A 16,967-nucleotide genomic window follows, 5' to 3' on the forward strand; every position below is an offset into this window, starting at 1 on the left:
ATGGTGCAGTTGAACAGAGATTAAAGACGTGATCTTACTGTGCAGGAGAATCACAAACACCACAAATCTCTTCATCTCCCTTTAAAAACTGCAGCAAAGTCTCCTTGAATCTGCTTCTTCTAACCTGAGGCTTCACCAACAGCTTCAGGATGTTAGTTCACAGCCTCTTTCTGCTGCTCAGCGTCGATACTTTAGTTTGTATTTGTGAGAAAACCTTGTACTACTTTCATTTTAACCTGATGCAGCTGTAGATGGGGCACAAGTAACTTTCTTTTAACAGGTTGGTTCAACATGTGGCTCAAATGATATTACTACCACTATCACATGCACAGAGAAAAGGAATTAAGTTAAAGCTGCTGTGATCATTGATTTTGTATTTCTGTAATTATTGGACTCGTATTTGTCACCATCTTGTGGAGTAAAATAATATGTGCACGTTTCCATCCAGCCTGTGAATCAAATGCACCTGATGAACCAGAATAATCCATTTAGTTTCAGTCCCATAGTGTGAGACCACTGCTCTCTCTCAGACCAGATGAATATGTGGAGCTCAGTTTTAATAATGAGTCCAATAAGGGAACAAGAGCTCATTTAGACTTGATGAATGAACAATGAATTACACAGAGATCCTGTTTCTGGTGGGTTTACTGTTGGATTACACTAACTGCTCTTTGACTTTTCTTCACTTATATTCATCTTAGAATTTCCTTTTGTGATCCATGGGATCAGCTGACCAATCCAAGAAACAGATTGTGTGAGATGCTTGATTGATTGATGATCATCACATGTGGCTGGAAACTTGGCCAAGTTGTTTTCCTGCCTGCTAACAAGCAGTCACCCAAACAGCTGCCTGAGCCCACAAACCTTTAAAGAAACCAGCCAAACTGCTTCTGTTAGTTCAAGTTAGCCAGAAACCAGGCAACTAGGCCAGTAACAGCATAGTAGCCAGTCTGCTGCTGGAGCCATCACATATTGAACTCATCTTAGCCAGAAACACACAGAGCTGGTCTAAGATTAGTAGCACGTGTCCCCTGTGGAACTATGGGAGAACCTTATTTTCCCACATTTACTTTGGACCCTGAGCCTGGTTCTGTTGGAGGTTTCTTCTGTTAAAGGGACTTTTTTCCGCTCCACTCGGGGGGTCTCTATAATTCTTTGGGGTCTAAGATGACTTTGTTTTTTTAAATGTGCTGGATTGAACTGACACATTCAAGTAAAAACAAATACTTGGTAAAATGTAGAGATTCAATAATTTAAAAATGGCACAATTAATACACAACTAAATCATAGTTTAGTGACGCACACAAGAGATCAGATCTAAAATGCAAACTGTGTGTGTGTCTATTTAATCGGTGTCACCTCTACATTACTGTGTGTTTGTATAAAGCTGTTTGATGAAGCAGGTCAAAAGGCTTCAAATAAACCACCTCCTTCAGCTAAAAGTGAAACTAAAGTGTCAGTAGATTAGAACCATTCTGAACCTGCAGTTAGTTTAGGAAGCAGCTGATTTAAGGAGGATTTGTTGTAGTTTTAGCAGGAAGATGAAGATGTTTGTGGAGTTTGTGATCTTCATACACGGTAAGAGAAACTTCCTTTGTCCCACACAACTGACTTTAGTGGACTGTCTGCAGTCATCTGGAATGGAAGCACAGCCTTTGTCATCTGAAGTAACTGCAGCTCTGTGGCTGCTGATGAAGCTTCAGAAAAGAAACATACATATATCTGATCTGTGGGAAGCAACAACTGTTTTTGAAGCAGAAATGGGACAAGCTGCTGGAAACATCCAGAAAATGGGGTCCACCCTGGACAGGTCTCCAGTCTGTCTCCGTGTCCACACAGACAGACACACACAGACAGACCACCATTCACTGTAGTTAAGTAGATTTTTCAGACCTCTGTACTTGAGTATTTCGTACTTTTCCTACATTTGAACACAAATAACTTTCTACTCGTTACCTCTTCAAAACAGGCTGCTTACTTGTTCTATTGTGTTTGAGGGGAAACATGGAGTGTTGTTCTTCAGCTCTGCTCGGCTGTTTCTCAGGAACAGTTCATCACACCAGCAGCTTCATGCAGTGTGTTATCTCAACAGTCCAGCTGTGTCCTAACGTTAGCTCAGTAACTACAGGACCCTCCCTACATGTTTGTATGAACATAGAATGAGTTTACTCTCCACATGTAGTTCAAACCCCAGGGTCAGTGGTTTGACTCCCAGTCCAAGTGTCCCTGGGTAAGACACTGAACATCACAGTTGTCCCTAGTGTCTGCTGGTTAGTTGTAAGTCACTTTGGATAAAAGCGTCTGACTGTTGTCAGTTGTGTTGGTAGAAGAGAAACTGTAACACTGGTTAGTTTGTTTCCTATAGTGACTTTGTTCCAGTGTGTGTGTGTGTGTGTGTGTGTGTGTGTGTGTGTGTCCCCAACACAGCAGAATATTTTGCTTTATCAAATAAATGCTCTTAGAAATTCACTGCATAAAGACAAAGTCAGTGTTTTCACCTGTTGGTTGTGGTTGTGGTCTCTGTGGTCTCTGACATGTGTTGGTCACAAAGTTACTGACACTAAAAACTGATTTGCACATTGGAGCTGAGTTAATGCTCAGTATTTTCAGTATATACATATTTAATATCATTACAAGTGAGTTAGTCTAACAATATTAAAATGAAATTATTTATATGACATCAGGTCCAGTTACACAGAATTAGCTGATAGAAATGTACTTTTTACTTTAATCATTTTGTTACATTTCATTTATCACTTTCACCTGAGTAAAGAAGTTTAATCAGTACTTTAAAGGTATTTTTACTTCTACTTGAGTAAAGAATGTGTGTACTTTGGCCACCACTCCACACAGAAAGACCACTACAGGATATGTGGCAGGAAAAAAATCTCTGATCTCTAATTCTTTCAGTGAATAGTGGTGGATGAACATAGAAGAAGTTTCACAGCTTCCTTTTTGTTAAAACATCTAAACATCATGTCAACTTGCTATTACACAAACTATGTGGTTATGAAAAACCTCTTATTCTTCACGTACACTTTTTGAAAAAGTGTGATGTACAGTTCCTGAAACCTTGACATATTAGTTTGCACTGAATAATAAAGGAAGGAACATTTAAAGATAAATATGAGGTTAAATTATTATGAGTCATGACTGAAACAACCTCCAGAGACAGGAGCCCACTAACAGGTCAGTAGCTGAAGGGAGTTAGATCTGGACTTTGAATAGTGGACATGGATCTGGTGTTGGATAGAGCCAGTTAAACAGCCACTTACTGAGGTACAACTTGTACCAATTGTGCTATAGTTTGTGTATTTTCACTGTGTCGTGGCAGCAAACTAACGTTAATGTGCTCATAGCCATAAATGATGGTGACCAAGCTCTAAACATGGAGATTTTGTAGATTCTCTAACTGTGCATTCATACTAATGCAGATATATGTGTTGGTCAGCTGCTAGTGTCCCCTGCTGTGTGAGACAGAGACCAACAGACTCTAATGAGGTGAAGGAAAAGTTTAGAAAAGCTCAACTTCAGTGCTGTGATGGAGCGATTGAGAGCCAATCACCAGTGTGTTGGTTCAGGAGAAACTGAAGCAGAAACATGAAAAAAACCACTGACCTGGTTGGTGAGTGAAGGTGGTGTAGAGAGGGTGTCTGCTTCCTGAATCTGAACTGGGAGCTGGTTCCACAGGAGAGGAGCTTGATAGCTGAAGGCTCTACCTCCCATTCTACCTTTGGAAATTCTGGGAACCACCAGCTTGAGGTTTTTAGGATATCAGGGGTGGAGATTTCAAGTACCAGGAACAAATACTTACATTTTAGTCATTGCCAATACTGAGTACTGTTACAACTGATTTCCTTCCAGTATGAGTTGCTGCACAGTAAATGCTCGTCCATCAACTAAGTAAATCCCACAACAGCAGAAATTGTCATGGATTCCTCTGACAAATCAAAGATGCTGGTGACAGGTCTTTAATAAATGGAGCCACTTTTGCTGAAAATAACAAAAAGCAAAGGTAAAAAGAGAAACAAAGCACAGATTTAATGTGAGATCCTGGTGGAGAAGTGTGGACAACATGGACTGTAGAGTCTAAACAGGAATATGAAGGTAAAAGAACTTTGAAAAACATGGTGAACGTCATGTAACGTTCTACTTATAAAACCCTCGTTTTTACAGATGTCAGTCACAAATATTAAAGGTTTTCTTCTTGAGAAACATGAGTAAGACTGTTAGTAACTAGATCTTTAGATTCATTCAGCAGTAGTATAACACTGGTGGTATTGAGTGTGTATGTGACGTTAGACCCCAAACCCCCTGCTCCTCCCTCCACGTGGTGGATGTTGTGATGGTTCATTTATCAGGTAAAAGTTAGATGGCAACCAAAACCCTAGGTGTGTGTGTGTGTGTGTGTGTGTGTGTGTGTGTGTGTGTGTGTGTGTGTGTGTTTAGTTAAGTTCTTGTCCTGCAGCTTGGAAATTGCTGCTCTCTACAAATGCACCTGTTACACTTGGTGCAGATGGTAGAAGACGTCTTTTTTTAGGTCTTTGCTGTCCACTCACTGTATTTTCAGGAAGCTCAGTGTCCTCTCCACTTTCAGAGGAAGGGTCAGAGCCAAGTGGAGGACTCCAGTGAGCATTCTGTGTCAGACTCCCACTGGAAGCTTGTGTCTTATTCAGATGAGTCCTGCTGCTTGTTGCTAGATAAAGGCTGCATGAGCATTTCTGAAATGCCTCTTCATTTTTGCTGCTTTTCTCCTTCTCTGCTCACTGATGAAATGACCCCTCAGCCAAGCTGCAGGTTTATCTTTGGCTGTGAAACACTAACAGTTGTTGGGCAGGAGGCACATGACACACATCCCTCAAAATGATTTAATGTTTGCTACTTTTGAACAAGTGTGAAGTTCTTTAGGTGATTTATTTAAAAAACAGAAGCAAAATGTTGTTGTTGTAGGATGATGTAATAGTTTTTTGTACGTGTACATTGTTGCCACTGAGGTGTCCAGAGGGTAGTAAATGTGAGGAGGCCACAAGGGTTAAAGCACATGGATCTGCAGTTCCTCTGATCTCCACCAGATGCTGCTCTGATCAAACTGACTGTACTGAAGTGAATGAGAAACTTTTTTTGCACAAGTTCATCTTCCAGCAGATTCTCTGAACTTCTTCTCATGGGGCAGAATTAAAGAGCAAGTGCTGCACTAATTAAATACTAAGGATTAAAGCTTGTTGCTTTGTGGGTTAATGACTGTTAATGTCACAGCTGAATTACACAAACACACCAAAGTAGAAATAAACACATGCAGCCTCAAGTCTTCCAAAGATGTGGGGTTTCTGGACATTTTAGTGCAGAAATGTAGATTAAACCACTAATTTATTCAAACTTCTTCAGTAAAGACACTGTGATGAACAAACATGTATTTTTGCAGATTGTCGGTGCATTTTGTCTGGAAGCAGATGCTGATGTTTGAAACGTGAGAGAAAATACAGTTTACAGCATCGTCAGGTCCAGACTTTACTTTGAAATCAGATTTTCAGTTTCAGCAATGACTTTGTCCAGGATGTTAAAATAAAGTGAGAAAAAGCAACAGATTTTATTCAGCTGTTAGTGTTTTACAACACTACATGTGTCAGACTGTCCTCAGTTGTCTTCTTCAGGATTCTGTCCCTGTAGCTTCTTCATCTTCTCACAGCTTGTGTTCCCAGCAGTAACAATGATCCTTTGCTGTGGTCTTTTTGCTGACAGCAGCATCAGATGTGGATGGAAATGTTGGGCTTCATTCAGACAAATGTTGAGTTTCCAGGCTGCTCACACTGCAGAGGACACATTCACTTTGTCCCAGTCCTTCAACACCTGTCCAACCACAACACCTTCACATCACTTCTTACAAGATTGAAACAAACCAAATCAAAGTTTTGATTTCTTCTTCTCACTGAGAGAAACACATGAAGTGTCTCCACGTCTCCATCAGTCCTGTCTTTTCTCTGAGTATTAGTCCTCCTGCTGAAGACGTGATGGACAGATGGAAGGAAAAGATGTGAGGAAAGAGGAGTTCAGACAGTCAGCAGTCATTTGAATTGGATGTTGAAGCAGAAATGTTTTGAGTTTGTGATTTTCCTGGTCTGGACTTTAGGAGATTAAATCTCAGGTGAAGATGAGCAAGAATAAAAAAAATTCTTAAAGATCCACATAACAAACTCCAAGACACAGCAGCAGTGAAACATGATATGAAGTTATTACACAGAAATTAAATATATTGACTTAATGTTAAAAAGTTGCTAAATAGATTTTTTTGGTGTCAAACCAAAACATGTGTATCATCCAAAATGAGATTACACATATTCTTAGTTACACATAAATACACAAGACAAAAATCACATCATCCTCTATTTAATTTATCAAAATAATAAAAATGAGAAAAACTACTGTAGGACAGTTTTTGTCCTTTAAACATAGGACAGAGCCCTGAGTTCAGAGACTTCTTCCCCTCTAGTTGATTTATGAAACCTCCTCTTTTAAATGTCAGTTTTAATGTTGCAGTTAAAGGTTTTATTTCACCTCATTCAGCTTGTTATGAGTTATTACTGGTTCACCAATATTAAACACAAACATACAACTATGTCCCAAAATATAATGATTAAATTGGGAAAATAAAGAAACAAAAGTAGTGTTTCTTACAGAAATCTTGTAGCCAGCTCTCCCCACAGATTCTCGTTGTTCCTCCCTGCTATATGCTCAGTCCCTGATTCTGCCTGATTCTGTTTCAAGGACTCTGTTACCTGATTTCTTTGGTCTGAGGTTTGGTTTCCTATGTTGCTCTATGTGTTCACAGTTTGATTCATTGTTTATTCCTGTTGGTTTCTATAAACTCTGTTTTGGCTTTTCCTCTGATACTCTCAGATTTAGTTTCTCAGTTTTCCCATTGTGTCTTGGCTTTGTACTTTGTTTTCCTCAGTTCTGGTTAGTGCTTTGTGTTTCTTTTGGTTTTCTACTTCATTGGTGTTTTATTCTCTAGTGTTTATGAGTTTACATTGTTACTCAGATCATTTTGTTTTGCCAATTGTGGTTCACATTTATTTCCTAGCATAGCTGTTAGTATTCACATTCTGATTTAGGTTTCTCCACTCTTGGTTCTTGTGCTTTTTTCCCTGTGTGAAGATCGTTCTTCAGTTGATCTAGAATCATTAGTCCCAGTTCACCCTAAATGTGTTTTCTTGTTCAAGTTTTTTGAGTCAGGAGTCCAGTCGCTCAAACCCAGTTACCTTGTTTTCACCTCTGCAATATGTGCAGTTTCTGTCTTCCGTTAAGCTTCTAGTCGATTGCTGTCTGGTCTGTTTCATTTCTGCTCCTTGGTGTGATTTTGTTTCCTTTTTCTCCCTTGTGCTTAAAGTTTTCTTTGCCTGTTACACTCGGTTCCTATTTAATACAAAACCTGACAAAATCACAATAAATCCTTAGGACATTCAAATGAATTGTAAAAGAACCATTAAACTTCAATTCAAGCAGGAATTAATTAGTGAAATAATAATAATAGAAATAATAAAACAAACCCCGTTTGATGGCCTGGACGATGCTTGGAAACATGGTGGCCACAAATATTGAGGCCCTTTCACTTAAACAAGCAGAAATAAAAGTCAGTCAGTCAGTGTCCGAGCCCAAAAACGACGTCTTAATTTCCCAATAACTTACAACAAGTGATGTTGGGGATCTGGTAGCTCAATGAGTTGAGCATTGGGTTGGGATGCAAGGGGCAGCAGGGGCAGGGGCTGTTTGAATCCTGACCCACAAAGGGCCACCCTGGTGCCGGTCCCAAGCCCGGCTGTGGCAGGAAGGGAGGAAAAAACAACTCATACCAAATCGACGTTGCACTGTGGTGACCCCTGAAGGGACAAGACAAAAGCCGCTGACAAACAAAGGGAACAACATTGGTTGTACTCAACATAAGAACATGCACACGGTTCATTTCAACCAATCTACTTAAAGCAGGTAAAGACATTTTACACCAAAATAAATCATCTGTAAAAACCAAAACACAAAAAATGAACAGAATAGACCTGCACACATTTAACGTAACAGAAAGGGCTACTTATACATTTTAAATGAACTAGTGAACTATATTTAGAGAATAAAAGATAAAATAAATGACGTGTTAATAAATGCAATAAATGAATAGTGCACATAAAGAATTTGAATCAAAATCCAGGCTAGAAGCTGTCTCTCTAAAAGTTTTGTCCTGCAGTTTGGAACAACTCAAAGACTCGAGTCAGAGGATCTGAGAGCACAGACTGGTTCATACACTGGAAGCATGTCAGACAAGTCAGCTGCTGTAAGACCATGAAGAGCTTTAACAACAAGGACGAGAATTTTAAAATCAGTACAGAAGCTGACAGGCAGCCAGTGTAAGGACTTTAAAACAGGTGTAATGTGTTCTCTCCTTCTGGTTCCTGTCAGGACTCGGAATCAACTGTAACTGGTTTATGAGGTATTTGAGTCGACCAGAGAGAAGACAGCATTACAATAGTCCAGTCTGCTGGATTTAAGAGCCTGCATTAGTCTCTGTGTCACTCAGACAGAGAAATGATCGAACTTTATCAATATTATTGAGGTGATAAAAAGCTGATTTGGTGGCAGAGCCCACATGAGCCTTAAAGATCAGCTCTGAATCAAGGATGACACCAAGGTTTCTGGTCTGTTGGCGTGGGGATAGTCCAAGACAATTTAATTTTGTGGACAGTTTGTCTCTCTGAGCCTTTGAACCAATAACCAAAATCTCAAGATTGAATCATGTCAACTGGAATTTTTACTTTTTGGTAAGAAACGTTTCGCTACTTATCCAAGCAGCTTCTTCAGTCTGGATAAAGTAGCTGGGGAACCCAGTGATATCCTCCAGATTAGGCCTTTGTTCCACCCTGGTTTCTAAAGGCTCATTAACGTGGGAGGTGGGAACAGGGTGGAGTCATCAAGATGTAACTATTACGACCCTAAATCCCTAAACCCCTAAGATGCGGGTCGTTAGTTGTGACTCCTATTGGATGTGTAAAGTGGTCTTAATCTTCCTGGGGATGGATGAAAAGGCAGCATGAAAAATGGGAGACAGTTTGAGCCTGAGGCCTCCTGCTCTGTTGAGAGAAGAATTCTCCATGTGAACATAAATGCATTCACGTACTCCTCTCTCACACTATCTGTGTTCTCCATCCACAATATGGACATTGTCATTCTCAAACTAATGTCCTTTGTCCTTCGTGTGTAGGCACACTGCTGATTCTGTTCCTGAGATGTTGCTTCTCCAGTGTTGGACCATCCTCTTGTGTAGAGACTGTTTGCTTTCTCCAATGTAGAGCTCTGATCTTCATGTGTGAAATAAGTATTATAAAGTATGTTATTTAAAAATCCCACTGAAAACCTCTAACCAGTGAGAACCAGGATCCTGAGTTGGTTCTGGTGTTTGTCAGTGTTGTTGGTGTTAAACTGTGGTGATGTGGTTTCAAAGCAGCCTGATCAGCTGCAGCATCCAATCACAAACAGGACCAGGTTGGTTTCTGACTCACCTGAGGACGGACGAGTAATGAGACATGAAATAAGGCTGCTGAGATGGACCCTCTCTGTCTGTGTGTCCTCACAGTTTCCCAGCATGTCTCAGCTGTGGACATGTATGAGGGGGACCAGTTTGTCCTGATGCACTGTCAGTTTCCCACTTTTGACATGAACAATCCCACAGTGATGTGGAGCCGCTATGATCTCAGTCCTTCAACCGTCCACCAGCGTCAGCAGGAAGGTGATGAACTTAAAAACCAGAACCAGGTTTACAGCGGCCGAACATCGATGATGCCTGATGCTCTGGAAACTGGAGATCTCAGTCTGAATCTGACAGAACTGCAACTGTCTGACAGTGGAACCTACACCTGCTCTGTCAGAAATGGATTTGGACGACAACAGACAGTGACAGACGTACAGCTGCAGATCAAAGGTCAGTGACAGGTCAGAGGTCAGTGCTGTAGATACAGGTCAGAGGTCATGTTGTTCTTCATGTTTTCCACAGAACGATTTCCATCCTGGGCCAAAGCTCTCCTGGTTCTCCTGGTTCTTCTGATTGTTGTTGGGGGTCTTTTAGTACATTTCCGTCACTATTTCATGTCAGGTATGTCTCTACTACTACATTACCCATAATGCTGATGGTTCACATCTTTACTCTTGTTGCTCCTTGACTGTTGAGACAGACTGAGAGTGAGGAACAAATCAGAACCAAACTGAGAATCAGTCACAATAAGTAGTTCCTGAGTGTCTTCATGGGACAGTGAGGTCCTGTTACCATCAGAGCTGCTGCTGCTGTCTGTCCACATGATGCTGTGCTTTGTTGTCCTCTCAGGCTACCAGGTGGAGGTGGATTCAGGGGTGGAGTCTGTCCAGCTGCCCTGCAAAACCACAGTTTGTCTGCCTGTAGACGCCAAAGTAGAGTGGAAGAACAGTAAAGACTGGATGATACATGTGTATCAGAACGACGAGCCTGGACAACAGCACAAGTTTTACAAAGGTCGAACAGAGATGAAGAGAAACCTGCTGAAAACTGGAGACCTCAGTCTGACCCTGAAATACCCCACAGATGAAGAAAGAGGAGCCTGCAGCTGCACCGTCTACAGCAGGGAGGGAAACATCCTGATGAAGAAAGTAGTGATGCTCCAGGTCAAAGGTCAGTTTAAATGTTTACAATGTTTTCAGTCTTGCACTGTGGCCTTCAGACAACTATGGCAACAGACAACATATCAGCTGTAGGGACAGAACAGGAAAATGACCTTTGAGAACATCTGTATCAAAGCAAAGTTTTCTACCAAATCTCAGCTGATATCAGTGGTGTTAGGTGTGAAGTCCAACACTGATCCTGTTCTTCTAACCTCTGACACCAACTGAGACAGTGGACAGGATTTGGAACAAAGCTGTTGTGTTTTATTTGTAGGATCTGAGGTGAGACTGGGTTGGACTGAATATAACATGTGATTTCAAATAAATCATTATATGTTTCAAAGTGCAGCCTGAGAAAACAACTGGACATTTGGACACTTTAACCCCCTGTGTCCAATAGAAGACATTGAGAGACGAGGGCTGTTATTCTCTAAAACCTTAGTCCATATTTGTCTTCATGTCTTAAAATGTCCCTGTGGTATAGCTGAGGGAACATGGTGAAATAGATCCAGTTGAAGACATCAGACACAATCTTCAGTTTCACTACATTTGAGCTGCCAGTTAGAGACAAAGGGAAAGACGTCCATCTTTGTTCAGGTCCTGACACTAGTTCACTTCCAGCTCCTCAGAGTCATTTCCACATTATCAGAAGGTCTGAAGCAGAGGAGGCTTTTTCTTCTTTCAGACGTTAACATCACTGATGATTTGGAGACATTGATTTTCTGTCCACATGATGAATTCTCACATTAGGACATCCTCGTCTCTTCCTTCTAAAGACACTTTGCTATTGTCCCAGCAGGCAGACTAATCCAACCTCCAGCCTCTTTGTCAGAGTCTCACACAGCATTTTCTGATCAGACTCCTGTTGTTTCACTGTGTATTAGTTTGACCAGGCTTTGGCAGGAACATAATCAGGAAGTTCTCAGTGAATTCAGAAGGCAGCTGCTCTCATATGATTCCTGATCCATGTCCAAAAGAGGAAGTGTTGTCAGCTGACAGACAGTGTGGTCCTGCTGCAGCAGCAGCATTTAAAGTCTCTATGGTCTCTGATATTTCAAAGGGATTTAGTTTGAAAGATTTCAGTCGTCTGAGATCCTACAAAGATCAGGCTGATTTAGAAATGATTAGAGTGATCAGATTGATCCAGATTCTCCTAGAAATGTCTGAAAGCTTTGTTTCATTTCTTATCTATCAATCTGCTCCCAGATCCTCCATCAAATCTGATCCTGTCAACATTTAGTTTGTAACTTTCACTGATAGGAAACAAACATGTGTTTGACTTCATATCATTTACTGAGTGTTAGTGAAGTCAGATGATGGGACAGTGATTCTCTGTCAGAGACAGGAAATAAAGGTTTAACAACCAAACTGAGGTACTGAAGACAAAGACAACACTGTCTCTGTTACATGGAGACATGGAGACATTTCAGACTGGAACCAATCAAACATGTTTTCACTTCATCCACTTAAAGAAAATGTGTCAGAGCTGCTGCTGCTGTCTGTCCACATGATGTTGAGCTTTGTTGTCCTCTCAGTCCCACAGGTGGAGGTGGATTCAGGGGTGAAGTCTGTCCAGCTGCCCTGTAAAACCACAGTTCACCTGCCTGAAGACGTCAAAGTGGAGTGGAGGGACAATGAAAACTGGATGATACATGTGTATCAGAACGGCTCTGACCAGCCTGAAGAACAGGACCAGTTTTACAGAGGTCGAACAGAGATGAAGAGAAACCTGCTGAAACCTGGAGACCTCAGTCTGACCCTGAAATACCCCACAGATGAAGACAGATACACCTTCACCTGCACTGTCTACAGCAGGGAGGGAAACATCCTGATGAAGAAAGATGTGAAGCTCCAGGTCAAAGGTCAGTTTAAAGTCTTTATGCTAAGCTAACTGTTGTTAATCTTTATACTAAGAGAAACTGCAGTATTACTGTTACTATGTTTCTATGAATGTATTTCACTTTATTTAATCTTCTCTAATCTCAAATCAAGACACTTGTCTCTGCTCTGCTGTCAGACTGGTCAAGGAGTCTGTGTCCCAGAAAGCTTCCACAGCACCTGTCCACATTAAGATGGAGCAGAATTCTACTACTAACAAATCTATTCAAACCAGTTCCACACTGGAGCTTGAACTGCAACAATACAGGAAATAAAAACAGCTGCACATCAACATCTATTTCTGTTCTTTCCTGGATCAGAAACACATTTCATATCACAGTCCACAACAAACTAAGTCCAGTCACCAAATGATGATCAATGATCAGATAACTGACCATGGATGGATTATGAGACAATGGACAAGGTCCTCGAGTCTTTCTTCATATAGGAGTCAGACCCACACTGTATGTGGACAAAGACTCTTTGTGCTTGTTCTCTTGTCATTTTGGTTCTAGTCAGACTCCTTATGTCCTTTGTGGCTGTTTGATGTAATCAAGACGTGATGATACAAAAGCATGAAGAATCATTTCAAGTTCAGAGTTTGACACAATAGACCCAATAGTTTGACAATGTGTTTTAGGGGAAACAAACATGTACGAGTCAATGCATTGATATGATGATCAAGATTTATATCCTGATCAAAAACAACAGCAATACTTCTCAGGGAGCAAAGTACATTTGAGCTTAGAGACACAATACAGCAGGACACCTTAGAGACAGTACTATTAGGGGCCACAATGAGAACTTCAGTTTCAGCTGTGTTTAACTGTAAGAAGTTATTGGCCAACCAGGCTTTAACTGCTGACAGACAATTATACAGCAAAGTGAGATTGTCAGTTTTGTTAAGGTTGAAAGAATAATGTAGCTGGAGATCATCTGCGTACATGTGATGTGACACAACTTTAACCTTTAACCTTAAACCGTGATGATCATGCCTCCTAGGGGCAGCATATAAAGTGCAAACAAAATAGGTCCTAAAACTGACCCCTGAGGCTCCCCACAATATAGGGGGCCAAAGCGGACATGAAAGAACCAATAGCTATAGAACAGGATCTACCTGAGAGGTATGAAGTGAACCAGTCAAGTGCAATACCTGAGATGTCCACATGGCTGCTGAGCCTGTCTAATAAAATACTGTGGTCAATAGTGTCAAAGGCTGCACTAAGATCAAGCAGGACCAGGACAGAGCATTAACCACTGTCAGAAGCCATCAGGGTGTCATTGGATACTCTGAGCAGAGCAGTTTAAGTACAGTGCTTCTGACGGTAACCAGATTGAAATTTATCAAAAATATTATATCAGTTCAAAACAGGGACCAGTTGAGTTGCTACAAAGTTTTGAAATAGGTGTAAAATTGTTTGGAATAGAGGGTCGAGATTGGTCTTTTTAAGGAGAGAGACTGCTTGTTTAACAGACAGAGACCAGAGAACAATTAACAATATGCTGTAGAGCAGGGCTGATGCACCATAAGACATTTTTCAAAAAAAGTGTGGGTAAAACATCAAGTTGGCTGGAAGAGATCTTCAGGCTGCTCATCAATTTAGTTAGTTAGTTCAAAGAAATGGGCTAAAAACAATCTAATATTGGCTGCTGTTTAGAACCAGTTGGGGAAGTGAGAGATGAGGGGGTTATACTTGCCCTAACACTAACAATTCTGTCAAAGAAACATGACAAAAAGCTTTCTAATCATCAACTGAAAAAACAGGAATAGATATGTGAGAGGAAACCAGGGTGTTAATAGCATAAACAACAATTTTAGGATTCTGCTTATTAGAGACAATAAGATAAGCAAAATAAGGTCCCAGCAGTTTTAACCATGGAGGTGAGTTCAGTTAAAAGATCTTTATAATAGATGGAGTGGACCTGGAACTTAGTGGATTTCCACAGACGCTCTATCCGTCGACATTTTTCTCGATTTTTTGCGCAATGTTTGAGCAATGTCGTCTAGAAGCGCAGAATCTAATCTAAACAATTTGAGTTGAAGGATCCAAGTGGGGAATGAACATGACTCTCATCATCACAGGGCCACACAGTAGTTATTAAAAACAGAAGAAAGCTTTTCAGCAGAGACCTCATTTAACATAGTGAACATATAACACATTTAGCAGTTACAACCACGATCGGTCACAGTCAGTTTGGAGTCCAAAAGTAAAAACCAGGTCCAGAAAAGCTTCAAAAATGACCAGCAAAGCTCTTAGTGACGTAATTTACAGGCACATTAAAGTCACCAATCAAATGTAATTACAGAGGCTACGAAGTCACTGAATTCAGAGACAAACTGTCCATTAGCACCAGAAGAAGGTCAATTAAAACACAGTGAAATGGGTTTAAGTTCAAACGAAGTCAAAGTTCCTGAGCTCACCCTCCATGAGGAAAAACCGTCCTTGTGGAGCCCTGCATGTCCCCCTCTGCAGCCTGTAATCCTAGGTGTGCAGGTGACAGATCATCCAGGTGATAGCCAGGTGATCGTGGGTGAACCGGCCTGAGCCATGAAAGCCGCAGACCAGAGGTTGTTGACAGCCAGTATAGGTGAGACGAGTCCACCAAAGAAGAAGAGAAGTCCAGTAAAGAGCAATCAGGAAAACAGACGAACCTTCTCCTTTTCACAAAGACACCGGCACGTCTCACTCACCTTCTGGTTCTGAATGGAGCAGCTGCAGGGTCCCAGATTCCCACTAGCAGCACGGGATGAACGTTGTGACAGAAATCCTGATGTTCTGAATTGAGACATCACAACACACAATGACTGACTGTGCACTATAAACACCAAGAGACACAAACAGCAGAAATGGCCGGAAACAACGTAGGTGCAGCCATCTTTGCATTGACTTCAGTCAGTCTATAGAGAATGTGAGCTTCGAATTGACACTGAACTGGACAGAATCTAAATCCAGCAGCAGACATATTAGGATCTTTTTCCTTCATTGGATCTTTGTGTAATAAAATTCTGTAGCTCTGACTGACAGGAATCACAGACTTTGGGTGAATTATTCTCATTTCTGATGAAACCACAGCAGAAAACAAAGCTATGAACCATAACATTACAACAATAGGGAAACTCAGACTAGTGTCCTGTTGTCTTCTGTCCACCTGTTAGACTGGTTGGACTGGACTGGAGCTGTGGTCCTGAATCCACTCTGCTCTGCTCCTCCTCTCTGTTGTCTGCACAGTTACTGCTGCTACATCAACACTTTGAAGCATTTGGATGTTTCTGGAGTCAAACTTCTTCTTCACCTTCATCTTTTTAAACCTTTGTTACTGATGTAAAGTGAGTCAGTATCAGTCCACTGCTGATACAAACACACACATCAGGGTCAGAGGGTGGACGGAGCTGCACTTAGTTCTGGAGGAGACAGACTGAGATGATGGTCCCACAGAACCACAGTGGACATGAATCAGGGACATGCAGGCTCTGGTTTCCACAAACACAGTCACTTATGACTGATGGGCTAAAATAAATCTTTTTGGTGGATGATAAAGCAGAAAACTAAAGAGAATTCACTAAAGATCATTTCCTCAGATTTGTTGATTGTTTTTGTTCTGCCACTGTTTGTCCAGCTGATGTTGTGGTTTGTTGTCCTCTCAGAATGTCAGGTGGAGGTGGAGGAGGGAGTCGAGTCTGTCCAGCTGCCCTTCAAGACCATTGGTGACCTGCCTGAGGATGCTGAAGTGCATTGGCACGACAGTCACAACAGGACTGTCCACAAATATCAGAATGGTTCTGAACAGCCTGAAGATCAGAACCAGATTTACAGAGACCGAACAGAGATTAAGGAAGACCAGCTGAAAACTGGAGACCTCAGTCTGACCCTGAAATACCCCACAGAGATAGACACAGGGACATATGTCTGCAGAGTCTGGAACAAGGAGAGAAACATACTAAGAAAGAAAACTGTTCAGCTCAGGATCAAAGGTTAGTTTTCGTCATATTTTTCTCTTGATCGTCTGCCTCTTGCTGTTTGTCTCTGGTCGTCTGTCAATAAAGTCTCTAACATTCTGTCTCTGACTGTCTCCTCTGCAGAGAGAACTCAGGACAAGGATAGTGGACATCAAGAACAGAAGCAGCTCCACGGATCCAACTTCTCTGATGGCTGATCAATCAGTTTGATCAGTCTGTTGATCAATCTTTGATTGTTGATCTGATCTGACTTTGGATCAGAGACAAAATGGAAGTGAAGGAGCTGATGGACAATGAAGACCAGAGGATGGTTTGTCTTCAGTCTGATTCCTCCTGACTCTCACACAGTCTACACACTCATTATTGATTGTTGTTGATCAGTAAAGTCACATGTCGACCTGAAGACATAAGGTTCAGTGATTAAAGTTCGTTTTTTTTTGGGTTAAAGTTTGTGTAATTA

General features: G+C 41.2%; 1 protein-coding gene across 1 annotated transcript; it reads left to right on the forward strand.

Annotated features, from left to right (window-relative positions):
• The first annotated feature begins 1,449 nt into the window (after positions 1 to 1,449).
• On the forward strand, positions 1,450 to 16,955 carry LOC137136998 (butyrophilin-like protein 2). Its single transcript, XM_067522847.1, has 6 exons — positions 1,450 to 9,961; positions 10,034 to 10,132; positions 10,361 to 10,681; positions 12,207 to 12,533; positions 16,196 to 16,522; positions 16,631 to 16,955. Exons 1-6 carry the CDS (start codon positions 9,586 to 9,588, stop codon positions 16,702 to 16,704), a joined length of 1,524 nt encoding a protein of 507 aa, XP_067378948.1. The 5' UTR covers positions 1,450 to 9,585; the 3' UTR covers positions 16,705 to 16,955.
• Positions 16,956 to 16,967: the final 12 nt, after the last annotated feature.

This window comes from Channa argus, chromosome 12 (genome assembly GCF_033026475.1).
Source record: "Channa argus isolate prfri chromosome 12, Channa argus male v1.0, whole genome shotgun sequence".
Taxonomy (NCBI): Eukaryota; Metazoa; Chordata; class Actinopteri; order Anabantiformes; family Channidae; genus Channa; species Channa argus.

Coding starts and splice junctions, on each gene's coding strand:
- LOC137136998 (XM_067522847.1), top strand. CDS start 9,586: ATGGACCCTCTCTGTCTGTGTGTCCTCACAGTTTCCCAGCATGTCTCA. Junction 9,962..10,033: donor CGTACAGCTGCAGATCAAAG/GTCAGTGACAGG, acceptor TGTTTTCCACAG/AACGATTTCCATCCTGGGCC. Junction 12,534..16,195: donor TGTGAAGCTCCAGGTCAAAG/GTCAGTTTAAAG, acceptor TTGTCCTCTCAG/AATGTCAGGTGGAGGTGGAG.